At 39.8% G+C, this 27766-nt stretch overlaps 3 protein-coding genes across 5 annotated transcripts; 1 reads left to right on the forward strand and 2 right to left on the reverse strand.

Moving 5' to 3' along the window:
• Nucleotides 1–261: 261 nt before the first annotated feature.
• mapk14a (mitogen-activated protein kinase 14a) lies at nucleotides 262–12305 on the reverse strand. Of its 3 annotated transcripts, none has more exons than XR_011243169.1 (12): nucleotides 11679–12305; nucleotides 8699–8828; nucleotides 8412–8470; nucleotides 6086–6197; nucleotides 5381–5410; nucleotides 5047–5094; nucleotides 4839–4953; nucleotides 4143–4214; nucleotides 2826–3449; nucleotides 1882–1960; nucleotides 1626–1799; nucleotides 262–1489 (listed from the first exon to the last, which is right to left on the reverse strand). XR_011243169.1 is itself a non-coding variant. In XM_020089242.2 (12 exons), exons 1-12 carry the CDS (start codon nucleotides 11795–11797, stop codon nucleotides 1425–1427), a joined length of 1083 nt encoding a protein of 360 aa, XP_019944801.1. In that variant the 5' UTR covers nucleotides 11798–12305; the 3' UTR covers nucleotides 262–1424. The 3 variants fall into 3 exon arrangements, 2 of the variants coding, with proteins under 2 accessions (XP_019944801.1, XP_019944803.1); XM_020089242.2 differs by having other exon boundaries at nucleotides 2826–2905; XM_020089244.2 differs by having other exon boundaries at nucleotides 3370–3449.
• A 635-nt stretch (nucleotides 12306–12940) lies between these two features.
• On the reverse strand, nucleotides 12941–25825 carry elapor1 (endosome-lysosome associated apoptosis and autophagy regulator 1). Its single transcript, XM_020088743.2, has 22 exons — nucleotides 25667–25825; nucleotides 23453–23573; nucleotides 23095–23275; nucleotides 22818–22965; nucleotides 22645–22725; nucleotides 22058–22163; nucleotides 21418–21567; nucleotides 21040–21128; nucleotides 20321–20498; nucleotides 19985–20113; nucleotides 19095–19185; nucleotides 18884–18989; nucleotides 18662–18799; nucleotides 17393–17647; nucleotides 16583–16759; nucleotides 16350–16500; nucleotides 15743–15836; nucleotides 15460–15561; nucleotides 15210–15336; nucleotides 14677–14855; nucleotides 14409–14574; nucleotides 12941–13522 (listed from the first exon to the last, which is right to left on the reverse strand). The coding sequence occupies exons 1-22, from the start codon at nucleotides 25751–25753 to the stop codon at nucleotides 13436–13438; spliced, it is 2943 nt and encodes a 980-aa protein (XP_019944302.2). The 5' UTR covers nucleotides 25754–25825; the 3' UTR covers nucleotides 12941–13435.
• Nucleotides 25826–26393: 568 nt separating this feature from the next.
• cfap276 (cilia and flagella associated protein 276) lies at nucleotides 26394–27656 on the forward strand. The gene is made up of 4 exons (XM_020089016.2): nucleotides 26394–26543; nucleotides 27109–27225; nucleotides 27305–27417; nucleotides 27511–27656. Exons 1-4 carry the CDS (start codon nucleotides 26469–26471, stop codon nucleotides 27611–27613), a joined length of 408 nt encoding a protein of 135 aa, XP_019944575.2. The 5' UTR covers nucleotides 26394–26468; the 3' UTR covers nucleotides 27614–27656.
• Nucleotides 27657–27766: the final 110 nt, after the last annotated feature.

Consider the following 27766-nt stretch of genomic DNA (forward strand, 5'->3'; position numbering starts at 1 on the left):
TTTGGTCAAATGCCTTGAGAAAATAAAATAAAAAAAATCAGAAAAAACAATCAAATATATTTTCATGTCAGTGTTCTATTTATTCTGTCTACCTCTGCTTTGCTTGATGACAGCAGGGCAGATACAGCACTATGAAGGAGTCAGTGTCGTCTTCATTATTTCATTCATTAATACACTGAGCACTGGCCACGCTGATTTAAAAAAATAAATAAATTAGGATGTACAAACATTCATCAGAGGCAATAAACACAGCATGTCATGTCTCTTAAAAATAAGTCTTTATTTTGTTAAACAAATGACTGAAGATAGTAGTTACTCTGCTGGACTGAAAATAGTTAAAGGGATCTTTTGATTGTTGTCTATAAATACCACCTCCAGAAAGTATAAATACATGTAGAATCCCTCTTTTACACATTTAAGCAGTATTTCTATTAAATGTTTCAGCATTACACTTAAAATTCCTGTAAACTAACAACACACCCTTGCATACACACACAAAGTCTTTAAATGATGTACTGTACATGCTAAAAGTGATTGCTTCTGAACAGAACTGCAATATGTCAGAGATTAAAAAATATGGCACAGATATTTACATATTTTTGAGCAGAGCAGGTACCCATAAATATTTATTTTCCTACTTAGGTGCCACATTGAAAAGCACTGTCCTTTAACAGTGGAGGCTCAGATTTGTCTGTGTAGCCAAAATATGCAGAAATGTCTCACAGGGCGTCTAAACTATGAACATTAAAATGTGTAAAATTCATTTGGTTAGCACTGACGGTCAGTGACTACACAGAACAATAACATTCTCAGTTTGTGACATATCTAAAAATATAAAAACTGTAAAATCTACAGTCACAGATATGAAACCTTTCAAATGTATCTCCTTAAATACAGAACAATCATGGCGATGACTGAATCAAAAATCATGTTACAAATACACGTGACCCAGTGCTGTATGTGACACCGTGGCAGGGTGAGTGGCAGACCAGCATATTAGCATATTCCATTTTTGATTGATAGATAGATAGATACAAAAGCTTACTCATAAGTTACTAAATAGAAAATTTAAAACACAAAATAGCACAGCTATAGGACCAGGTGTTTCAGCATCTCAGAGTCACAGTGATAAGTCAACGTCTAAATTTTGCTAATATCTGAAGAATATAAAATTAAGCCACTTATTGGCAACAAGTGACATTTCCCAGCATTGGACCATCAGTGGTTCATATCTGACAATTAATGATAACTGGTCGAGCTCATGCTTTCTCTGCGCTGGTAATGGTCTCCTTCCAAAGGCTAATCATGGACAATATTTTCCTGATCAATAAAGACTAATAACTAGTGTCTGAGCATTTGTTTACCACTAATGTTTGAGGTTATCACAAATTTGTGGGATACTGGGATGTCGGTGGCACGTCTTACTACTCCATGTCATCCTCATCGAAGACAGGCGGCTCGAAACTACACAGCTCCTCGTAGGTTAATCCTGCAAGACACGAAAAAAACATCACAAGACTTCAACACACAACAGGGCTCAACTTTCAGGAGGCAACCTATTTTCTTTCCCAAATTTTACAGCTTTCATATGAAGGAATATCAGATTTCATGTCATGAAGGCATACGTTTCCACTCTTCAATCTCCAGCATCCGATTCTCAAAGCTCTGGTCGAAAGGCTCGGCCTCAGGCTCGTCCTCTGGGTCATGGTACTGAGCAAAGTAGGGGTGGGCCAGAGCCTCGGCTGCTGTTATCCGTTTGTCTGTGTCCAGAACCAGCATCTTCTCCAAAAGGTCCACAGCTGAAAAACGTGTTCCATTCATTCACTTAAAGATTCTTTGAAAATCAGTGTCCTTTCATGTAGTTTAAACCAAGATTATTACCTTGAGGGTTGGCACCAACGAAAACATCAGCAAAGCTCCTCTTGGGCATTTGTGGCAAGGAGCTGATGTAGTTCCTGGCCTGAGAAAACATATATGGAGTAAATCAAATGTCGGCAGCTACCAGCAGCAACATGTCGCCCACATTCAGCAGCGCCTATTTCATCATGCTCACATTGCTGCAGCTGTTTTTACGTTTTATGTCCAGACAGTAAAACAACAGTGTGTTTACACTATATCTGCAATATTCTTCACATCCTGATTTTGGGAGTCAATTGTAATACTTTTTAAAAAAGACTACAAAATAATTTAGTGAATTAATGTAGTTGTGAAATCTGGGGAAAGGTTTATTTTAACATAAACAACTGTCTTGATAAGTACCTTGTCAGTGTAAAATAAAAGGTTTAGATTGCAGATTGAATTATTCTATCAAAATAATAGAAGAAAATCAAGTTTTAAGAATTGCACAACAAAAACAGACAGAAAACCACAGAGGGAAGGATCTTTCACAGAAAATCCTGTTAGTAACAGCAGGCCTGGCTATTGCACAATGTGCATGTTTATCTCTGAAAAGACACTTTGAAACTACTGGAGTGAAGTGACAAGCATGAAAATGTATTCACCACACAGGCTTAGAGCTGCTTGTGGCAATCATTACAATCACATGCAGGCATGTCAGATGTCACCCAAACACTACAATTACACAGGCAAGCCAAAAATTTCAATCCCTGCTTTTAGAGGTTATGCTCCTCTTCATGCCCCACTTGACAGAAAGAGTAGTCCCTTAAGTCCTGCGCTCTTATTATTAGTGTGGTGGATAACAATAAGCACATTGAGCCCAGAGCTCTTTAAATATAAAGATGGAAAGTATAATACAGTAGGTCTGACCGTCCTCCCACCCCGCTCTTCTGTCTGGCCTAACGAGAGCAACTGTGGATCCTGCTCACCTCGTGGCTGGGCATCCTGCTTATTAGAGATGCTGGGGGTGTTCCTGTCAGACGCATTATCTGCTGAAGCTGGTTTATATCTATGAAGCTTGTGTCAAGGGGAGTATAGCGACAGAGCAGAGTTGGTTAAGAAGCTGCTTCTCAACCCAACACCGTGGGGCTAAACTCTAGATGCACTACAATGTTATGTTGAAAAGCAAACTTCCAGCTTTGAAGCAAAATGTGACAAAAACAAAGTAAGGAGGAGGAGGAGGGATCGTCAGATGTAGAGGAAAGAAATAACACATCACTTTGCATTGCAGTCAGTGAAAGCCAGCACTCAATCACCTGTGTCACAATGATCCCACAGCAAACACAGTTTTATTCACTCAGTTAAAGAGGGAGAAAGCAAGTCTCGAACCCACACAGCTGAAGGATGGAAAACATGCTGTCAATTAGAAAGCAGCTACAGTTTATACAAATGTTGAACAGCAGAGGGGCAAGTTTTAGTTCAGAGCAGAAAACTGGGTTAGAGAAAAACCTTGCATCATTTTTGTGAACTCACAGACTCTGAAGATATTTTCATCAAGAGCCCGGGCCCTGGTTTTCCGACGAGCAGCATGATTAGCTTCAACTGATCAATGTCTACAAGCACACGGTAAAGGAAGACCAGATGCTGGGGGGGGGAATAATCTGACCTCTATGTGAAACTTGTACAACCTAAAAACCATGTTTGTATTCAGTTCACATATATATATTTACTCTATGTTTCACACAGAGAGGAGCAGAGGAAGTCAATGTGAAACCTGTGAAAGCAGAACATATTTTATAATGACAGCGCACAACAGGAAAAGAGTGGAGACAGCCTAACTATACACCTACATACAAGCACAGCCGTTAGTGTGAAAACACTGGCAGGAAGAGAGAGCGATAAACACAATTCTAAGCAGAGACACTGCAGATTGTTAGGCCCTTACAAAGTGTGGCAGTGGTGCAGGCAGAATGTGGACCCCAGCCAACAATGCATACTAACAGTGTAAGAGGAGTTGAAGCACGCCAGTAGAAACATTACAGCAGAGGGTATGTGTCAAGACAGAGAGGAGGAGGGCAACAGGTACTGTGTGTGTTATGTGTGCATTACATTTTTAAAATAAAGGCACCTTAGGCAGCATTATGTTGGAAGAGAAAAGCAGAAAAGCAGGTTCTTATGAGTGTACAGAAAAAACAAAGGATTGCAAATCCACTCCTGTTACTATGTTTATAAAAACAAAATAAATCAGTGAAACCATAACAAAATCAATGTCCCATATATACGGTTCTCTCAAATGAAAAGGATACGGTCAGTGCCAGGAAACAAGGTTCTTCCAGTGAGGAGTTCTGCCATTATACAACCCACTGACCAAATATCAACTGAAACAAAGAAAAGCAGGGGAATTATGTTAAGATTTGATTGTAAAAGAACTTCATGATGTATCGATGTAGAAAGAGAGAAAAAGGGAGAGCAAATGAGCTTTAATACAATGAATCAGCAGATATTACTATAATTTCAGTTAAATGACTTCAGCTGATACAGGAGTAGTTGTGGCTTTGCTATAAGTTCAGGGGCAATTGAATTACGATAAAGGAAAAACACACTGTTAGCCAGTCGCCTGTTTGTATTGGTCAGATCACAATCATTCAATGCCATTTTCTAAGGATTCTATCGCAGACACTCTCCCAGTAAGGTGCAAACGACAGGAAACCAAGTCACACAAGATTAAGAGGGTCAAATAATGGTGGTAAAGACAAAAACTCCCATGAGCCCATTCATCATGGTTTTGATTGAGAGATCCCAAGAGGCCAAAGTTACATATTTAAAAGGAATACATTTAAGGGAACCTTTTAAAAATCATAATTTATGTCCTTGTTTTTGATGGTTAAATACATATAGCTGATATATACCAAAAAACCTGTCTGTTACTGTATCCAAAATCAATATCAACAAACATCTACATTGATATGGGCTTCAAAAATCCTGTGTCAGTCAGGTTATACCTGTCATGTTGTAGTGCATCCAGTTCAACATGATCTCCGGGGCTCGATACCAGCGGGTGGCCACGTACCCAGTCATCTCATCATCAGTGGGCCGTGCCAAACCAAAGTCCAAAATCTGAGAGCAGTGTAACAGAGTTGTTTGCAAAATATTCACACAGAAGATTTGCGGTTAAACTGATGTTTTCAATGAAAGCAGAAGTTCACTGACCTTCAGCTCACAGTCTTCATTCACTGCCAGGTTACTGGGTTTCAAATCCTGAAGGAAGAGAAGACAAATGTGAATTAGTGTGATTCAAGTTTAGGTTAATATGCAGGCATATTAAAAACAATATTGGGTCCTGAAAACATTCCTGCTCTGGAGAAATAGTCAAACTTTTCAGGATTAAAAACAAATATGTCTCTTCTTCATTCATATTTAAATGAAAGACTGTTAGGTCATTAACACCATGGAAAGTAAAGGTCCTATGCCACAAGGGGAGGGGAGGCTCTAGGACAAGAGTAAAACTGACATTTGTCAGATTCAAATCAAATGTGGCACTTACCCTATGAATGATGTCTGCTGAGTGTATATACTGGAGAGAGATGGAGAGCACATATATCAAATTACAACACCACCAAAGATACTGTATGTTGATTAAACAGTAAAAACAATATGTCACAGAGAATCTAAAATCATTCGTAGAAATAATTTAAAACAATAATTCCAAATTTTGTGAAATGGGATTATTCACTATCTTCGATGATGAGAAGACTGACACATCTCTCAGTTCAATATACAAAACTACAGCCACTTAGCTTAGCATTAAGACTGGAAACAAGGGGAAACAGGAGACATGACTCTATCCAAAGGCAAAACATCTGTCTCTTACCACCTCTAGATCATTAGTTAACACATAATATCTGGTTTGTTTAATATCAAGTGTAAAATATTCAAACTCAACTTCAACACTGAAAAACACACATACAAACAGTGACACTGGACACGCTTGTATAATCAGACTGGGTAAAAACAACATAACTTGGTAATTTCATGAACAGAAATGGCGTATGTGTTTGTTAGTGTTGAGTTAAGAGGTTAGCTCTGATCACAAGATGCATGCAGGGTCACATTTTAATGCTAGGTGTGAATGCATGCATTCGGAGCTCTCCGCTTGCAATCATATCACAAAAAACACATGTTAATACCAGGTGTGCACGGGCCCCTTCTCATTCTCAGCAAAATCTCACTGTTATTCGAATAATCTCACCTTTAATCCTCGGAGGATCTGGTATATGAGGAATTGAACGTGGTCATCTGTGAGCTTCTGACATTTCACTATGTTGTTGAGATCTGCACCCATTAGGTGAGTCACCAGATACCTGCCAATGAGAAAAGATGGTTTTCACACCTTGAAGAGATAAACATCAGAAGGGATATCATATTTTCTAACTTCACAGAAACCCAGAAGGACATAAATCAATATATTTGCACTTCTATTTTTTCCCCCAGAGTTGTTTGCAGGATGAAACTAATTTCCCATATTGCTTTTTGAGCTTAAACCCAGTTTAGCTGTGACTTCTTTTCACTGTCACTTCTCTCCAGAGGCACTAGGAAGGCCAAGCCCTTCACAAATGGAATGTCATTTAACAACACACCCAGATAAATGGGCTTAATGGGACTGCAACAGTGCATAATTCAAATCTAATCCCAGAGCATTAAAAAATGTCCAAACTGATGGAAGAAAAGGAGCAGCAGGATGCTGCAGTGGCAGTTTTGCGGCCAAAACACACAAAGCCATGTGCTCCTCTGTCAGTCTGCTGCTCAACAAATATTCATGTTAAGAATACTCCTCTATTCTCACATGGCACAGAGAGCACATGGCTTTAAAATAGCACCTGGTTATGCTTGAAGTTGTTCTAAGCAGCACTCACAGGGACACAGACGCTCTGCAAAGTTCACCCGCCTTGGAAAAAAGGGAGATATAAATAGTGACCTCTGTTTTCCTCTCTCCTATAGAAACAGGAGCATGGCTGGAGCTGTGAGGAGCCTTACTGCAGCGTTGTGACTCGGTTTGTATTTTTAGAGCCGAGGGGAGACCGCACTTACAGCACCTGCATTTCTGAGATTTTTCCTAGAGATCACATTGCACGCAGAACATTTCAAATGTTCCAGCAGATAAGCAGACAAAGAGAGCCATGTTTCCTTGTGACGACCTGTCCTCTATGTTGTGCAAGAGAAGCTCAAGAGCATGAGTTTCTGTTTCTGCACAACCCACCTACTGACTCTTTCTCAGAACTCCAGTCTACACATCGGCATGTGTGATCTTGTATTGCCTTCACTCCTCCTTGACGTTATGCTAATCAGGGAGGGGTGTGGGACATTTTCAGAGGACAACTTTCAGTTTTAGCAGAACAGGCAGAGTCACTGCTACTAAACGTGTGGGGGAAAGTTTCCAGTTTATTTATGTTCCTGTTTGAGGTATGCAACCATTCTGCAAAACTGCTGTTGATTCAAAGACTCCACCAATTTAGTATTAAAGTTCTTTAACACTGCCACTGCTAACAGAATGTCACTCAGGACACATACTTTCACCTTGGCCCAACAGCTGCATTAAATTCAATCAAGTTGCACAAATTTCACAACCTCATAGATATCAGTTCCCTAAATGTTTTGTTTTTTCATCAAGATCTGAGTGTCAAATGTTAAAAATCCCCTGTGGGAGATCCACACCAAAAGTGAATGGGTTATAATCAAAATAGAAGCAGCAGAACCAGAGTTATTGTCCATTTTATTCCACTCCTTCTTTAACAAAACTATGCCCGGTGATCCATAATGCATCTCCACCACTGACAGATTGGTCAGAGATGAATGCTAATATAGCTAAATTAGCCATTACATCTCAGGATTTAGGTGTGTTTCCTCCCACACTTATAACATGTTAGGTATGAGGAAATCTTCTTGTCCACAACTTGAGATATGAGGTGGATCTTAAACTGGGTGCAGCACTGCTCGCTGCAGCATAGAACATATTGAATATGAAATAAATCTAGCTCCAAGTTTTCAGCTGAGGCACATTCTTATGACGGGTGTCGACTGAAATCCGTCACAATCTGATTTGGAGACAAGAAGAGGAAGAGGAAAAATCCAGTCTACATACAACGGGGGAGGCAGCAAGAACGTTTGAGGAATGAGTCACTGTCTAGTTGCTCACTTCCCATTTCTAACAACTTTCAACATAACAAATAACATCTATCTGTTTGCCATAAGCAAAGCAACTACAATGTTTGGAACAAAGCTAGATACTGAGATACTGAGAAACACAGGGAGGGAAAGCTGGGGGTGAAGTAAGTTTTGTAACAGGCGAGAGTGAATAACCAACAGAGTAGTCTGTCTGAAAAGTGTTCCACTGTGCTTTGGCCTGCCTCCAGGTGTTTCCCAGACAAAGCTAGGATTGTCTGCTAATGCAAAACTAAAGGCTGCAGCTTGTTGAACCCTGTTGTTAAATTTTGCACTAGTGTTGCTGAGGTGATTCTCTGACCCCAAGTCAAAGTGCACAGGGAGGGAAGCTTGGGATTTACTTGGCGTAAACTTACACATCAGTGAACTCCTTCAGAGAAGTAGCTGGGGTAAAGACGTCTAGGAGGCCAATCACCTGCAGAAAAAAAAAATATATATCAATGTATATATACAGTGTGTATATGTATATATATATATATGTATGTATAGAGAGAGAGAGAGAGAGAGAGAGAGAGAGAGAGAGTTTACAACGCAAGGTAAAATGGACAGAGATTTAAACCACAGACTGTAGGGCATTACAAACCAAACACACACTCTGTTTACCACCAGACAAAACAAAAGGAAAGGAAACACCTTGACTCACATTTTCATGTTTCATGTGCTTCAGCAACCGCAGCTCTCTGTACATTCTCTTGGCGTGGATGATGGACTGAAACGGCCGAGAGAGCTTCTTCACAGCGACTTTCCCAACATTCTTCATATCTAATGCAGCACTGTTGAAGAAAATATTCAAGATTATAATAATAGTTAATAACTTGTTTGTGATCATTTGTTGTGCCAGCAAGGGCTGCTTTAATGATCCAAACCTGCCAAACAAGTACTGAGCAGTTTAAACTAGAGGTGAACTCTAGAAACGCAAGCAGGTCAATTTTAGGCAAATGAGAAAAACATTTTCATATGGCTCAGAGTGGGCTGAGTTTGCTCTGAAAATCAAATTAGATGCAGTAAGAGCTGCTGAAGGCTGAGGAAAAAAGACGACATCAGCAGAAAATGTCATCTCTCAGCAGACTGGGGTCAGTAGCTCTGCCTGCAATCACTCCTTCACAAGGCTGAGCGTCCATTACTCAAACCTTAGATTTCCTCCTGCTCAGCTCACCCGAACATACATCCACACTAATTAGATTTCATTTTAAAATGAAACCATTCTCCATCCAGGCAAGTATTTCCAAGATGCAAACATGGATGTTTATGTCTTTTTTTTTTACAAAAAACCCAGAGTTTTCAAACAAAAAAGGGGCCATCTAGATTTCTAAGAGTCTATGTATTAAGGGCTTGAAAGCTTTGCAATAGCGTGGACACAAATGTATGTACCAAAAAGCTGGAACTCCGATACTCCACCCAAGACTGGAGGTATCAAGAGTTTGTAAATCCCAAAACATCTTCCATCCATATTAGCCTTTATTATTGTCTTAATGTGAATGTCATGTAAATTTGTTGAATTAATACATGCTGAAAAAGATGCCTAGGAGGCCAATCACCTGCAAAAAAACAAATAGATCAAAAAAATTATAGAAAATCTGCATTCCAGAAATTGGATGATCGAACTGCAAAACATAAATTAATTAACAAGGAGAAAAAGTATTTATTAAAAAAGTCTTTAAGTAAAAATAATGTATAAATAACTCCACCAATGCTGCTTTATATTAAATTGTAGAATAAATGTTGCGTGTGCCACCACTACAATGTCATACACACATTTAGATGGTGCAGTTCCAGTATAAAATAACTGGTGAGAGATTCTTAATAACTTAATGGTAGAGTCCATCATGAAAACACTGAATATATACAAGGCAGGGTGCAAAAAAAAAAAAACAATCACACTGGTGAGCAGTCAGTAATCTGGCCGGCAACAGATTATCCTATTGCCCAGCAACAGCACAGCTGTCAGCTTCCATTTGCAAAACAAACATCTGCCCACTAAATCAAGTGCACGGCTGACAGTCGTTGTGTCCTAGATAGTATCAGCACCACCTATTTCAGCAACACACCAAAGAAAAAGGTCCATCCAGTGAAAGCATACTCTCCCTCCACTGCAGAGCATTAAGTTTATCCACCTTAACAACAAGGTGCTCTACTAAGAGAACAATAAGAGAGCAGGTATGATCGGATGTACACTGTAAATACAAACATTTGTGCTGCAGATTTGTTAATCAATACTTTTTAAATAAATCCCTGTACAAAATGCTTTAATTAAGACGTGATATAAATTGGATGAGACAATCTAACACATAAATACTGTGACCAGAAAATGTATTCTTTCATGGTCATACTGGCTGTATTATAACTGAGTCGTACAGTTACAATGATGGTTTTCATTATTGACTAATCTGTCAGATATTTCACAAATAAATAGTGATCATTAAGTCTTTAAACCGTCAGAAAACCAGTCCAAAAAGGACAAATATAACAAATGATAGTTAATCAGTAACTGAGTGATTAATCGACTGTGAGTTAAATTAACTCATGGACCAGCTACTTTCATCTTATCAACATTTCTAGTCATAAATAATGGGGTCAACAGATGGAGCAGGTTTTCCACTGATATATATCAAGAGGTAATAGTCAATAAACAATAGTAGTATAAGAGCTTTGAGTATTTTAAGAAAACATGTAACTGGTGGAAATTACCTACACAAGGGCTACTTTGTATTTGCTATTTTAGAAAAAAATATTCTGCTGATTTCAATAATATTTGTATGAAATGCTGATATGGAGAAACCACATGATACCTGGGGCTAAAATGATAAACTGATTAAAATGAGTACATTCAAATAAATATAATCTCCGAGTATTAAAACTACTTTTCTAAGCAAGATAGATGCAGATATTCGGAGTTTGTGACCTCTAAAGTGAAAGTGTGTTTGCCACAGTCTGATGAAAATATGAGCACAATTGCATGCACCGACTGCATATGAAGATTTGCATTTCATATGATCAGATATTGCAGTGTACGGTGGTGAGTCATAAACATATGAAGTATCTGGGGAAAGCCAACAGTATCTGTTAACCTCATCAAAAGACATGGTGGGAGTTTCCAGTTTTACTGTAAAACAAATTCTAATGCAGGTAACAACACGTGAAGCTGTCGTGTAGAAACTATTTAAGAGTGATCGAATTCTTCTTTATTTGTATTTTGTTAATCTATTTGTCAAATCATAATGCACATGATCTCAAAGCAGGGGTCAAGACCATAAACATTATAGAGAAACAGTATGTGGCTGATTCATGCACACTGATCACATGAGTACTTTCTCCGCAGATAAACATAGATGTAAGCGAGCAGTTTCCTGTGTGCGTGCATGTGGAGTTAGAGAGCAGAGTTACAGGATTTACAGGTGGAGAATGTGCCATTAAATAACAAGTCCGCGTGTTTTCTCGTTGAGAGACACGTCGTGGCTCCACCTTGCTAGCAAACAATCAGGACGAGCTAACCTTACTTTAGCATCTGCTGCACAGGCCTCGTCTAAATGAATGGAGGTTAAGTTGGGTGAGCAGGCGGAGAGCCACGAACTAACTTGTCGGGGAGGAGGAGGGGGGGGGGGGGGGGGGGGGGGGTGACTTACCACACGGATCCGTAAGCTCCGGAGCCCACCGGGGACAGCTTCTTGTAGCGCTCCGGGACTTCCCATATCGTCTTGTTGACCTCCTCTCGGTAAAACACGGGTCTCTCTTTCTGCGACATTCCTGCAGGACCAGCCGCCGAACACCGACTGCACTTTCTGCGCACACCGAGCTGGGTCCTCCGAGCGAGCCCGAGTTCAACTTCTCACCAAGTTCCGAAACAGAGAGGAGCGAAAGAAAACGGTTTCTTCGCCGTCAGACAACTTTGCGTCGTGTTACCGAAGCGCCTTCGTGCTGAACGCTGCAGAATCACCGTCCGCGGCTGCGTGCACGCTTCCAGACGCTCGCGCTGGTCGCTCCCTGCTCTGCTAACTCAGACACCTCCGAGATCACAGCCCCGCTAACTGCCCGCACCGACGGCTCTCGCGAGAACTCATGGCCCGGGACAGCGCGAGCTGAAACCCGTGCTGCTTTCAATTGCTCCCGGAAGACATGGCTTTTTTATATATATATATATATATACAAAAGATCACTAATGTGAAATTACACATAAGAACAAAGGACTAATAACATTTCTTTTAAAGGAGGAATTAAACAGTGACTCCCCCTCGACATCCAGCTGTGGACACTAACTAAATACATTGACTCAAGTAAGACAAGAGATAAGATAAAAACTTTATTGATTCACAACCCTGGGGAATTCAGTTGTTGCAGCAGCAGGCAGGTCAGGATGACGTAGACAGGGGAATAAGATTTGCTGCAAATAACTTGCATTTTACTCGAGTGCTTTTACTTTATACTTCCACAAGACAAACATTGTTCTTTTTACACTGCATGGGTGTCCCTACTGCCAGCAGGGTTTTTCATAACTGCAGCACCTTGTTAATTTGTTAACATTACTTTAAAGGGATGTTAGAATATTTTATCTTCTATTTTAAAATGTTTTGTATTATATCATTTGCTGTCTGATTTTATATTAAGTTGTATTATTTTGCTTCTTGTCTTTGAAGTTTTGTCTTCTGGTTTTATTTGTCCTCTTTGAGTCAGCTGAATGTAACTATCAAAATAAAGTTATTGTTATTATTACTGTTGTGGTTGTTGCAGGAAGTATACTAAGCACAATACTTTTCTCAGGAATATTCCACCAATGTTTACCATACTTGATTTAGCAAGATTTACAATGTGTGTGTGTGTGTGTGTGTGTGTGTGATGGAATGTTTCATGTTCTGCAATGTGATATTACAAGAAAAACTTGAAGGCAGCATTTTAGTTGTATACATTTTTAGAGATGCAGATTTATAGTTTTTACATGTAGAATAGGTCTTTACTTCACAGTAAAACAAAATAATGGCCTGAACATAAATGCAGCAGACAATGTTATCAAAAGCCAAAGCAAATAAAAATCATAAATGAACAAATAACAATATCTGACTGAACTACATCTCTGGTCAAATAAAAAAGAGAAAAATTAAACATATAGTTAAAGTTATATTAAATGTACACAAACAATCAAATCTATAAAAAGTGTAACTTCATCCACAGTGTCAGATAATTTTTTCAACACCGTTTTTAATTTTTTTAAATACACAATATCCCCAATGTGGAGACTTTGTATTTCACTGTTAGATTTGGAAACCTAACATATGACAAATAATACTAATCACCACTCTTAACATTATTTTAAACTCCCTCAGTAAGCCAACATTCGTTGTAACAAATCAAATTCATTCGACCATCAAAGATCTGTTCATCGTCTGATTTAAGCTTCATCCGAATCCTCATCCTCCTGTTGGAAGCGAGAAGATGACGACTTCAGCGGAACTGAGTCAAATCCGTCTGATGTCCTCTGAAAACACAAAGAGAATAACAAGAAGCATGAAAAGTAGTCCCATACTGTATGTGTGTGTGTGTACTGTGCCTTTACTTATATTTTTTTGAGGACCATTTTGAGCATAGACCTCATGAAGTGTGAGGCCTCATTTTTTCAAAGAGCTGTTTGTAGCCTAAGACTTGCTTTTAGAGTCAGGATAGAGATAGAGAACAATTAAATAGTGGTGAATGAGCCCTGGCAACTGGTTTTTGAATGTCTTATTGATTCTTATTCTTTGTGATTAAGTTGTATATTTATACATATATATATATATATATAAAAAAGATAATTACAGCCCATAGAAGCTAGTTTCAGCTTCATAAAAGAAAGGACGGTGGGAGGAGGAGGTCAGGTTTGAGCAAAAAAAAATCTGAGTCAGGTTACATTTTGAAATGAGAGAAAATAATAAAATATTAAAAGAGAAATACATTTTTTAAAATCTAGTTAGGGTTAGAAAAAAAGGATTCTTGAGGTAGTTTTAAAATTTATAAAATAACTTTCTATGATTGGGAGGAGCAGAGAAGTGGGTTGATTAAGGGGGGGGAAATAAAAAATGGAAAAATAATTGAATAAAATATTAACTGGTACTAATATGTCTGGTGTAGTGATTAAAACTGCTATTGATTTATTTGAGCTGTTATTATTAAAGGTAATGCACACAGTTTGGTTGAGAGGCGGGAAGGATTAAATCAAATAATTATAATAGATAAGTCTAAATAGGATTAGGATCAGGTTTAGGCTTGGTGATTAGTCGTGATGGGTAAGGTCAGGAGCGAGGGAACGCATCATGCCAATGTGTGTCCTCACTAAGACACAAGTACAACAATGTCTGTGTGTTTGTGCGAATGGAGCTGTTACTGACCTCTCGTGAGAAGGACTTAATTTTGGTGAAAAAAGATTTCTTGGTTAAGTCCATGAGTTCATCCTCTGCGTCTTCTCCCTCCATTATTGCACAGCTGTCTGCGGTGGGCAGCTCACACTCATTTCCCCCAGAGCTCATCATCAGCTTGGAGTATTTATACTGCAACCTGCAGGTGGAGGATGACAGAGATACAAAAATCTGATTGGAAAAGCTTTCATGCTATTATTTTAGCTTTAGTTCTAGAGAACGTGGAGCTCAATGGTCTCACCTGCGCGTCTTCTTCCAGAAATAGCAGCTGACAGTGATGAGCAGCACAGCAGCAACTATTCCCGTGGTCACACCAAACTTTAGCCAGAAATCCAGACTCACACAGGCGCTGACTTTTTGTGCTGGTAGAGATTTTCCTCCATAACACTGTAACGGCTGCTGCCACACATAGGTGGTTTTCTAGGGGGGAAAATTCCTCAAATTGTTGTTAAGGGTTAAGTCGCACCTGCCCTATGAGACAAATAGTAATTTGTGAATATGGGCTGTATGAATAAAATTGGATTGATTGATTGTTGAACTATTCCTTTAAATGTGCACATAAACAATACACTACAGTGAGTAAAATACAAGATGCTGCTCTTTGTGGCTAAATGATCACATGAACTGGAAAACTCAAACCATCTTTATATATTTTTTCTCTGTAATCTATTGTTACATATCTAGAATCTTGAAGTAATTATTGTCACACAGGATGAGTTTCCAGTTGATCTATGATGGATTTGTGGGTAAAGCTTTTTTTGTCAGTATCTCTACCTGTATTCCCTGGATACAAGCGCTGACGATTTCTCTGTAGTGGCTATTGGTGCAAAGTGGACATGCATGCTGGCTCTGCCATAGGAGGTGGAACACACAACCATCACACGTCCCTTCTGAACAGTTACTGTGGAGGAAAACAAAGTAAAAGAGATGTTTGGAAGCTTCACTTGGCAAAATGTTTCTTCAGGGAGCCACTTTATTCAGGGAGCTCAGTCAGAAAACCGAGCTTGGTTGTGGTGTGAGATACCTCGGCAGAGTGATGTGGTCTTTAGCAGTCACTGCTGGATCACATCTCAGTCTGATGGCGGCCGACCTGCCTTGTTTACAAGCCTGAGTCGTCTCACTGGACCTGGAAATGTCACGGACATGACAAACATGAACGTCTAAACTCATCTATTCATTTTATCTACACCATTTTGATTTCTCTATTTCATTTTATGGTTTAAGTATCAAACATTTGCTGTGAAAAATATGTATTTGAGGGCATCACAGTGGATGAATAAAACAGAATGAATCGTGATCGTTCTTACTTGTAATAGAAGATGACGTCCTTCAACATGGACGCAGACGGGAACAGCCATTCAGGAGAGGAGATGCCGCTCAGCTTCATTTCAGTGGTGACGCCTTCACAATGACAACATAGGTTTGTTATCTGATGAATGACACTTACACAGTTTAAACCAATGGCTCTCATACTCCTTTTTCTTGCATCTCCACAAAACAATGCCTGTGTTGATGCCTCAGACTGTGAGGGGTTTACTCATAGAGGGATTCACAGGGATAGCTGAAGCACCATTAGTGGTAATAGAACCAACAGAGGAGTTAAAGGAGAGTCCGCTCTAATTCTCTATGAAACACTTATGACCAAATAAGGCACAGTCGGAGATAGAAGTTTTGGAAAGAACGTCCATTTACGAAAAGTTTCACAATAGTGTGACATAGCCAGGTTTTTCTAAGCACTGACACACTATGATGCTGAGTGAAAAATCTTGATGCACGCAACCAGTGTGAGTGAGAAAACAGAGTGTGCTACCAGAGTTAACTGCCCTTCATAAAGGTTTGGAACTTTTCATCACACTTTTCAGAAATCTTATAAATATATCATCACATTTTACAGGTAGGGCCTTCAGTCCGTACCGACAAGTGAGTCACCGATGAGGATCGGCTGCGAGGACACCACACTCTGACTCCTGATTTCAGACGGAACTACAGTGGACTGGCAGAGGTAACCTTTGACCTCCTTCCCACTCCCTGTTGCATTGTCCACACAGGTAGCTGGCATACGACTCTGTAAGAGAAACACAACAGGTCAAAATACATGTGATAATGTAATTTCACAAAAACATAAATATGGATCATGGCTTTCTGACCTCTTTCCCACACAGAGCAACATTAAAGCTCTGGTGATATTTCAGGCCTTTGCTGGTGAAGCGGGGGCTGCTGTGGAAGCCGGTGGCGTTGGCCAGAGGAGAGAAGTCATAGTGCAGTAGTGCTCCTCCTCTCGTCTTCACATCCAGCATACAGTCACTGAGACAAGCTGAGTAGGCCTGGAGGGTGAGGTCAGGAAGTCAACACATGCATTTACATGCACATCATAGTCTGTTTGTATTGGGTGGATTCATGTGTGAAGAATTATGATGTGGGACGAGATATATATGATATAATATCTTATTTAAAAAGGCACACATTAGGAAAAAAAGCACATTAGTCAAGTCAACATTAATTCATGTAAATTAGCTATAAGCAATCAAATATAAAAATATTTTCTCACTTTCACACAAAAAAGAATGAAAGAGAAATAAGAAAGGTACATAAAAGCAAGCATTATTATATATGGGTATATAGATACATATATAGTTAAATCATTTTATTGATTTTATTGTTTTATGTTTTCTTCATCCATTAAATGATATTTTGAAGCCCTGTACACATTTCCAGGGAAGTACATATTAAATCTTGTTGAACCTAACTTCATTTTATCATCGTTAGTTTTTTCCCTGATACAATTAAGGGTAGATGAATAACCTAAAAACATGAAACTCATCCTTTAATAAAACCCCACAGTGTATAATTTGTAATTATGTGTTAAAGGAGAACATTCAATTCCTCAAACCTCCAGAAATAAACCTGAGGACATGAACTCACCAGTTTCTCAGTGAACAGCATTTTGTTCATCTCACCTTGTTTCTCTTTGTGTTTGGACCACAGCGGATACAGGCATCCTCTCCGACCGGCTGCTCAGCCCTGATGAAAGTGTTCGGCGAGCATCTCTTACACACCCCTGTCCTGTTGACCATATAGTGTCCCGGTGGGCAGGGAACACAGGCCTCATCAGAGGTCATGGCACAGCGGCGACACTGTGAGGCCACACCTTCCATCACGTTGGTGATGTGGATGGCGTAGATCTTTGCAATGTCACCACTGTACTCCCTCTCCTGAGGAAAGAGAAGCATTAGGTCTCAGTCACCAGCTGAGTCCTTCTTTACACAGGGACATTATTTCTTCTGCTAAAAGGAAAAAAAAAGTGTTTTATAAATACATATATATATTCAATGGTGGATAAATTGAAGTGTTGTACCTGTTCGCAAATTTGAGGTGCCTGATTTGAGTATTTACATTTTCTGCAACTTTCTATATCCCCTCCACCATAACTCAGATACAAATATTGTACTGCAGTACAATTATATTTCAGTTACTTTGCAGATTCCGATTAGAAATATAAAATGTAATCAACAAATTATTGTGGTGTATTATTTTAGATAAAGACCTGGTTGATCAAGAGGGGAAATAATATTAATAATTAATGAGAAGTTTTGGTTTAACAAGTGCTTTCACTTTTTATTCTTTAAATATAATTTGTCAGGTAATATTGTTGTACTTTCACTTAAGTAAAAGTGCATGAATGCATTTACGGAAAGGTTTTTGCACCACAGTATATTACTTCCTAAGTGCTCGTGCACAACAGTTCATGTTGACATTACCGAAGCAGACACACAGCTCAACACTGCCCTCTAGTGTTAAGAGTAATGTTTGGAGGTCAAACCTTCTCTCTGTCAGTGCAAAAACAGAACTGAAATATGGTGCTACAGCAGTTTCTCACCTTCTGTGATCATTTAAAACATTTCCAGTCATTCTTTGTGCTTCATCTCATTCACCTCTTGCAGTTCCTCATGCTGTGCTTAAATGAGTGTATACTTTTATACAAACTTTAACTGTAACAAGCTAAACATCAAAACTAAAACTAAAAATGTCTTTAACCGTCATTGTTAAAATGATGCTGACATTTTAATCAGTCAGTAATGCTAAGTTTTTGATCCATGCTTTTATATTCACTTCTTGTGTTTTGTGATCATGTTTATTTCTCTTGAAAAGTCAATACAAAATGTCTGAGGGACAGAAAGTGATCATCATATTGTTAGTGGGGATGTGCTGCTGTGTTCGTGTCTCACAATGTTAAATTTCTCTGTGCGTTGAAACGTCCACGTGAAGCTCACAGTGCTGTTGCTCTGGATGAGGTAGGAGTACGACTGTTTGCTGTTGCTGCCCTTCCACTGCTCCACCACAACGTTATTCCACTGATTATAACCCTGCGAAGGAAATGCATTTTATTCACACTCCTGTTCATGTGAAGCTTGACGTCTTTCATCATCACCTGACAGGTTTTCACTCACAGCGAGGAAGAAGAGTTTACAGTCAGCTGTACACATGGTCTCAAAGACAAATGTGATACGAGACAGTTCTCTCCTTTCACTGTCTTTGGCCAGAGACTGAGGCAGCCTGCGGAGACACGAGACATTTTAATCAATTCTTACACTGCAACGTGGAGCACACACACCAGAAAGTTGTATGTGTAATTTCTTCAAGAGAAATGTTTGACTTCACCTGTATCCAGGGACGTTGAGCATGAGCATCAGATAATCTGTGTCCTGATCTCCAGGGGCTGTGTAAATGTATTCGCCAGCCACCTCCCATGCTGTGAATGCAGATGAAAAAACACACTGATACATTCCAATGCTGTTAAACCATTGACTGTTTATAAAGATGGACGACATGACAGCGAGCCAATGTTAGTGGATTGGACGTAGCCCAAACTAAAAAGTCTGGTAAATTTGGTTCTAATTGCTAATTTGATGCTATAAAAACAGGGTGACATTTCATGAGTGACAGCCGAGACAGACTTCCTTGAGCGGGACCTCAACACCACAGCCCCACCCCATGCTAACTACCGCGCAGACACAGCCTTCAAATGCACAAGACTGTGACGTTCTCTAGAAAGTGGGAGGAAGTGGAGACCTGTTGTCTCTCTTACATACAGTCTGTGTTTCCGACCAACACACACACAAACACACACAAACACACACACACACACACACACACACACACACAAAACATCATGTGAGTCATCTTTTCAAAATAACTCCTATGCAAAATACTTCGAAATATAGATAACAACCTCAACCACAAGTATTGCAGTGAGAAATTGTGACGCCGAACATTTAAATTCAGTTTCCCACCATGGACAAAATAATTAACTAAATAACTAAATGATATTGAGGTCTGTTTGCAAACATCTGCACCATTAGATATTTAGTGAAGGTTATTCTGTCAAAATGCAGATAGTTTTAAACAAAAATCTAATTAATGATTCCTGGGCATAAACCATGTCATATTCTTCACTCTCTACCTGATTTCTTTAATGCCGTGATGCTCTGAGGTCATTTTCCGGTGTTAACAGTCAGCTGTTATGACGTCTATAATGGATATTTTCTTACCCGTTCTTTGGATGGAGCCGCTCAACTCTCGTCTGAAGATGGAGCTCTTCATGTTGCTCGGCATTGTGTTCCACCATTTGTACTCGAACCCCACCACTGGCTCTGTGCCGACAGGACACTGAGCACAGGCTGTGGGTAGATAATGCGTTATCACGTAAATATAAAGGTTTCACTGTGTACCTCAAAACTGGATAAAATAGGGGTTGAGTAGCATCACCATCAAGTTTGAATGTGAACATAAAAAAGTTGTGTTGTATAATTAGTGACTTAAGCTTTTATAAACAGACTCATAATTCAATATAGAATTTGTTAATGATTGTGATAGCTGCTCTGTACCTGTTCCGTTTGAGTAGAGGCCGTTGGTGCAGGGTTCGCAGGTGGAGGAGTTGGTGACAAAGAAACCAGGGTTACATGGTGGACAGGTATGTTTCTCCCCTGACGCAGGAAGCGTCACTGCTCCTGCAATGGTCTCGTTGCAGATCTTCGGTTCAATCCACTTGAACATGAGTTGCGTCTGAGACACACAACAAGCCAGACATTAACAAATGGAAGAGGTGAGCAGTGCCTCTGTGACACAGTCAGCAAAGACATTTTATATCTAAGGACACACGACAGCTAGAACAGATGATTGTGGCCAGCAGGATTCAGAAAGATCAAGAATTATCACCCTGTGGTTGTATGTCTCCATCAACCAGTCCAGTTTCAGTTGTCAGAAATGTTTTTCCAGAGTCATATGAGGTCACAATGACCATTAACCAGTAAAATCGAAATCATTTTTGAGACTAACTGACAACTGGTCACAATACGAAGAAATTGTCAACATATAGACTTGACCACCAACATCTAATTCGTTTATCTGTGAGTCTAAGTGATGATTTATACCAAACTGAAACAGCTTTTGCATTCAACAGAATGAAACAGACGCACTTACAGAAAAATAATGCATCTGGCCTGTAGCTGTTGGCAGCGTGAAGGCATGAAAATGAGGCAGGTTCAGCAGAGGTGAAGCTGCATGAAAGCTGCCTCCATGTATCATATCTTTGTGTCCACATTACCTTTCCCTCAGAGTCACAAGGTGTGTGAGTGTAGAAGTAGTCACTGTTTGTGCACGCTGGTCTCGGTTTGCAGTTCCCTGAACCAGCCTCTGAAAAACAGAAACAAAGCCGGATAAAACAGACGAGGGGAAAAAAACAGCCGACATTAAGATCCAGTGATAAGAAACTACACATACTGTGTAGCCTCTAAAGCAGTAAATGATGTATTTGCATGCAGATTATACTATATTATACTGTGCTATATGTGTGGCTATATGCAAATACATAGTGGTTCACGGGTCAGACGTATCTACGAAAGCGATGCCAAGTTAAAGAACACGCCAGTGAGTAATATGATTCTCTTTGTGGACAGAGCATTAGAAATGCAAACATGAATACCTGCATATTTGTCTTGTTCACACTCATGGCAAACAGTGGCGCCCTTAGTGGAGTAAGTACCAGCGGGGCAGGGGGCACAGCGGGCAGATCCTGCTTTAGCACTATGGGTGCCAGGTTTACAGCGGAAACACTCTGATGTGTAGGCCACACCTGGAAGAAAAGCATTCACCAATTTTAAATCACTAAAGGTCATGCGGGTAAGATTTACATGAAAAGGATCTAGTGGCAGAAATTGAATATAAAATAATCCTACTGAAGTTTGTACTGGTGTGTTTTATCTAAATTGTACAAATAGTTGTTTTTTTTACCCTAATATTATCCCTTTAAATTTAGATACTTTATATTAACATCAGGAGTGGGTCCCCTCTACTGAGGCAGCCATGTTTTTTACAGTAGCCCAAAGTGGACAAACTAAACACCTTTTGAGTTTTTATGACAACTGAAGTCTACCACAGGTTATTTTTCATGTTTGGAAGATGAGGGTGAGGTGAGGGGTGTTCAGCTGCAACATGCAACTTCACCACTAGATATCACTAAATTCTACACACTGAACCTTTAACAAAGATATTCAAATAAAGAAGAGGAGAAATGCAGAAATGTTTTTAGCCTGGCAGCACACAACACTCAGGGGTTAGTCTACCTGAGATGGCGATGTTTCTCAACAGCACAGGTTTGACAGTGCCGGCCAGCAGAGTGTACGCTGTGGTTCTCCAATACAGCACATTACTGCCCTTGTTCAGTTCAACCTGCAAAGAGTCGGTGTGAAAAATGGAAGAGGAACAGAAAAGAAATAGAGGAAAAACAGACTGTTGACTAAAGCTATGTGGTGTCTGAAATGTTATGTGTTGTCTTCCCTTTAAAGGAAATTTATCTTTGGGTTTGAGGCCCACAGGTCCTGAGAAAATCGGAGGAAGTTTAGGTTGTCTGAGAAAAACTGAATGTAGGCAGGAGCGATGCACATTGACCCCGGATCTCTCCCTAGGCAGACTGCAGTGCTTGTATTGATGCTGAATTTTTTGTAATAAACATTTTATACAATTAAGACAGTGTCATCTGAGATTCCTTCATCATCTTCACATCATCGCAACCCCAATATACGACAGCTACACTGCAATGTAAACAGTGTAGGGGACAGAAGAGTCTTGGCCCAGATGTCCACTGTGTAAATCAGAAGCCCCAAAATATTGCCTGTTTCCCCCAGAGACTAGAGATAGCACTCGGACTAACCTTGTATTTACTCCAGTTTTTCTCTGAGGTCTTCATCCATCGGTTTGCAGAATCTGTGGACTGACACTGGTCATTCTGAACCTGCAGGAGAGGAGGGAAAAGAACAAGAGGTCACCAAGTGTTTCAGCTGAAAACAGCTTTATCGCAACCCACAGTCGCTTTATATCACTTACAAAGAACTCAAAGTAGATGCTGCTCTCCGAGTAGAAATACTCGAAGGACACAGTCCCAGGCTCCTTCAGACTCACAGCGTAGGACAACAACGCTGTGCACTCATCTGTGTTTGAGGCAATGAATTCACCCCCTGGTGTCCAAGTTGAGCTGGAATAACATCAGCAGCAAAGACTATTCAATTTTACGTTTCTTCAAACCAACTGAACACTGAGAATAATCGATCAATCGAGCAGAGACAAAAGTATAAAGACTTTGTGAGGAACAGTATATATTTACTTGGAGCAGTCTGTGTGGCTGTCCCCTCCATTTGTTGCCTCCCCATGGGTGATAAAACCTGTCGGCAGGCTGTCCCACTCATCAAATGCCACACCGGTGCCCAGAGAGTAGGTGCCTGCAGTACACTTCTGACATTCCTGTGACTGCATGTCCAGAAACTCCCCGTCACTACAGGAGAAGGCTGGAGGAGGAAAAAAACACCAAAAAACAAAGGGCAAAAACAGAGAGGAGAGGCTTCATGGAGATGTGCAGATGGCAAAGGACAGATACAGTTTAATATTTACACCTGAAAGCTGGAATATAGGGTGGAGGTTTTCAGAAAGTGTACAAACACAACATGTAAAAGTAAGAAACTCACTGCACTGAGTGCCTTTGACTGGATCTGGTAGACCCGTGCATGTGTTGGCTTTGTTGGGAACCGCCACTCGCCATCGAGAGCCAAGTACGTCACACTGGGTGTACTCAAAGTGATAATCTGACTGCAGGGACATAACACAGGTGTGAGTTTCACACAGCAGGTTGAAAAACAGTAGAAAGAGATAAGCAACGACTGATGATTGTTTTCATTCATTCATCTGACAATTAATCTAAATATTTGATTAATGAATTAGCTTCTCGACAAAATTATATGTTCTAAACCCCCAAATATTTTGATTATTTTTGAAAGATGCCTTTCTTTGTGTACGACAAAGAAAGGCATCAAATCCATATATTTGGGAAACTAGAATCATAAAATCTATTTTTTCATTTATTTATCCATTTATTTATTTGCATAGTATTTCTAAAAAGCACACATAAAAGTAAACATACATAGAAAATAACATAAAAACAAATAGTAGTCATGACACCAACTACAATAATAAAAACTAGAATTAGGTAAGATCAGAGAACGCTGCACAATAAAAATACATTTTAAGTTTTGATTGAAAGAAAGCCACTGACTTACAGTCTGACTAATGGATTAATTGGCTGTTGCAGCTCTGCAGAAGATGCACATGAGTAAGAATTTAGGCTGTTCCTAAAAATGCATAATCAGATTGTTTTATACCTCTTGACTTTTTTTCTCAGACCAGGCCAGCCTCTTTTACAAATAAAAGTTAGAGCAAATATTAACACAGGAGTCATTCTCAACTGTTTTCAATCTCATTCATCAAGGATGTGCTGACTCTGCAGCCTCAGGGTTTATTTACTTGGCCGAGGGGGGAGAAATGATGATTCATCCAATCCTTCTGCAAACAGGGAATTATGGTGTTGTCCCAGAACTTTGGAGACAGAGGGAGCTCAAGTGTAAAGCTCTTTTTTCCCACTGTGTTTATTGTTTAGCATCTAGATAATTACAGTAAGTGACTGACAAACACTGCCCCACCCTCAATAATGTTATTTGTGATGACGTGACACAGCGTTAAAGGTTATCTTGTTGATCTGACACCTGAAGCAAGTCATGAGTTCTGAGCACAGTGGGGTCTTAAGATTTGCTCATTGACCAGCCTGCTGTTCCTGATAAGGTCAGTCAGCACTAATCCAGGCCCACACACGCACGGACACACAAACACCTGGAGACACAGCCTGTGGGATTAATAGTTAACAGAAACACACACAGCAGCACCACCACTTCTCTGGCCTGTGTTTTCGATTAGAGCTGCTACATTAGCTGTGGGGGTATCAGGTGAACAGGATCTTTGTGGGAGGACCTGATGTAAAAATGCATCAAACTGTGGAGATGGGCTGTAGCCTAATCGCCTATACTGGAAACAAACATGAGGAAACCACAGCAACAGGACATCATGACCCCTGTGCCTCATGGTCAGTGGACTGGCATGGAAACAGAGTCACCTGGAAAGAGTGGCAGTCACCAGAGCTCCTTGCTCATTAGAGGAACATTTATAGGCTCACAAAGCTGAAAATAAAAGCTCACAGCTCCCTGGTAAACCAAACACTCTGGTGTTATATTCAAAGTCATCTGATAAAATGTTTAATCTACCTGTTCTGTTACTATGCAAAGTGAAAAACATGGAAGGGTGAGGACGGGGGAGCAGACAATGCAGCATATGGAAGATCTGGTAAAACAAGTGCCTGCAACAGCACAAGGGAATGACTAATGCAATTCAAACACTCAGAGAGCAAACATATGCTCACTTCCCCCACACACGATATGTTCAAGTGTCTCACTGGTGCTGCTGAAACACAATGTCAATATGTATCTATTCAAAACTCCCATTTAGAAAATGCACATTTTAATTTGACAGCATTTAAAGTCACTTCTCCGGTGAGACAAATTTAAAACACAGAGCTTGAGCAGGTTTCATTGTATCATCAGACTTTAGGAGGAGTGGAGCTGTTACAAACACCTGGAATTTGTGCTCACAAACAGGCTGAACTTTTCTTCACCTCACATGGATCATATGTTGTTTCTTAGATGAAATGTCCATCTTCAAATTCTGCTTCATAATCTTAAACAATGACTGATTTGAAGTTTTGTATTTCCATGAAATAATCTCTTTACTTGAAAATAACATTAACTCTGAAAGGGTTGTTATCTATAATGTGTCAAAAGAGTCATGCGGCTCCTCACCTCTGTGCACAGGGGCAAATCTGCAAAGGCTTGAGCAAAAACCAGCCACAGTGAAACGTGGCTCAGGTGAATCAGGCGTCGATGCATGGTGGCCTCCCGTCAGTGCTGAAGTGATGGATCAGTGGAGGGTCTGACCTCAGCCCTCAGGTGCAGGTGCTGCAGGAGGCGGGTGTAACACGTCAACTGAAAGCTGATTGGCTCCGGTGCCTGTTTGCCATCATCTTCTGAAAAGACTTAATGTGGAACCAATGTTATGTGGAGCTGCACACTAAAAGTAATAAATTAATACTTATACCAAACTAAGTTTACATTTCTACATTTACATAGCAGTCATACGTGGGAAAATATTTTCGAAAGCATTGGTGGAAAAAGTACGAATAAATAGATACATCTAAAAAACACACAATTACATGTCATTAAAAACCCTGCAAAAGTGAAAGTATTCATTAGGATCATTACATAGGCCTACCTGCCATTTTACAGTACTTATATGGTGTTTTATTGCAAAATCAAATATATTCATGCATTATATGATCACTATTACTGATGCATACATGTATAAGTGTCATTTTACAGTTGTAGCTCAGTTGGATGATAAGAGGTGTTGGGCAGTTTAATCGGCAAAGCCTCCAATGGAATAAAATATTAAAGTGCATTGAAAACACACACTTTTGTTGAAGGAAATAAGACTGCACGGGGAAAAAGGTCTTCAACTAAGGTTGTATTTTGAAAGGGTCAATCGGGAAGTATAGGTTGCTTAGAAACCAGGTGTTTTGGTTTTCCCGTCGTGTTGTTATTCAAGATGTCGAGCAGGGATCCTTTCTCCTCTCCAAAGTTCGAAAACGAGTTCAGCCTCAGCGGCTTCAGGCCGCAGCTGGTGAGTTTATTTATCTAAATTCAAACTTTCATTCCATATATTCAAACTATATATATATATATATATATATATATATATATATTATAATACATTCCCTAATGTGTGCAATATAATGTAAATAAATGTTTATATAATGTGTTTCTGATGTTTATGTACTTTAGCTACTGATGTTAACACTCTTAAGTTTATTAATGTTCATCTGATGTTAAAGTAGATTAGCTATTGATAATAATTCACTTGTTTATTAATGTTTATCTGATGTTCATGTAGATTAGCTACTGATAACTCACTAATGTGTATTGTTTATCTGATAGTAATGTAGTTTAGTTACTGATAACTCTCTAATGTGTAATGTTAATGTCACTGTTAGTGTCCAGAGTGTTGTCGAGTCTAATGGCTACTTTTCTCTTGCTGCTTTCTTCAAGTGTTCTACTTCTTTTGCAGGATTATAAAGCATAGCCACTGTTAGTACACCTGAAATAAATATTAAAATGACCCTCAGCAATAAGTGACTCACCATGTGATGCCAACTTGGTGTAAATTTCATTGCACTCCCTTTGTGAAGAGACAAACATGCAAGAAACCAACACACATCGCCCAGACTGAGGAACCGTGGAGTCGCCTCTACGATAGAGCAACGTTGGCCAGCACCAGACGCAGCGTTATGTACGACGAGCTTCAGGTCAGTTCCAGGCAGGGTGGGTTCACCATCTCTTAAACAGCCAAATAATAAAATGCACCACTGGTCTTCTTTGCCTCAGGCTCCATGCGACAGCCTCGACCTCCATCTAAACTCAGTCTATGATCACAACAAGGACTTCTATAAAAAGAACCAGACTTTATATCAGAGGGAGACCGTGTCTGAGGACCTCAGGTGGGTGTTTGTGGTGGTGGACCGGCTCACCAGCTCCACTTCTTTCGGGATTCTCTCAAACTGTGACTCATAATTTTCTATCTTAATTTGCAGGAAACAGGAAAACGAAAATCAGGACCCTCTGCAGAAGAAACAAGAGGGCGATATCATCATGTGGGTCGACCCACAGAGGCGCTCCATTCACAGCATCAAGTGAAGCATGGAAGAAGATCAGTGAAAATAAAATTCCCCACATTTATCATCACAGCATATGACGTCTTTGTTCAGAAACTAATATAAAGTAATGCTTCTGATTCAAATCTATAATGACCCTGGGTCTGGAGGAAAGTGTTTCTTAAATACCTCAGGG

The sequence above is a fragment of the Paralichthys olivaceus genome, chromosome 6 (genome assembly GCF_024713975.1).
Source record: "Paralichthys olivaceus isolate ysfri-2021 chromosome 6, ASM2471397v2, whole genome shotgun sequence".
NCBI classification, from domain to species: domain Eukaryota; kingdom Metazoa; phylum Chordata; class Actinopteri; order Pleuronectiformes; family Paralichthyidae; genus Paralichthys; species Paralichthys olivaceus.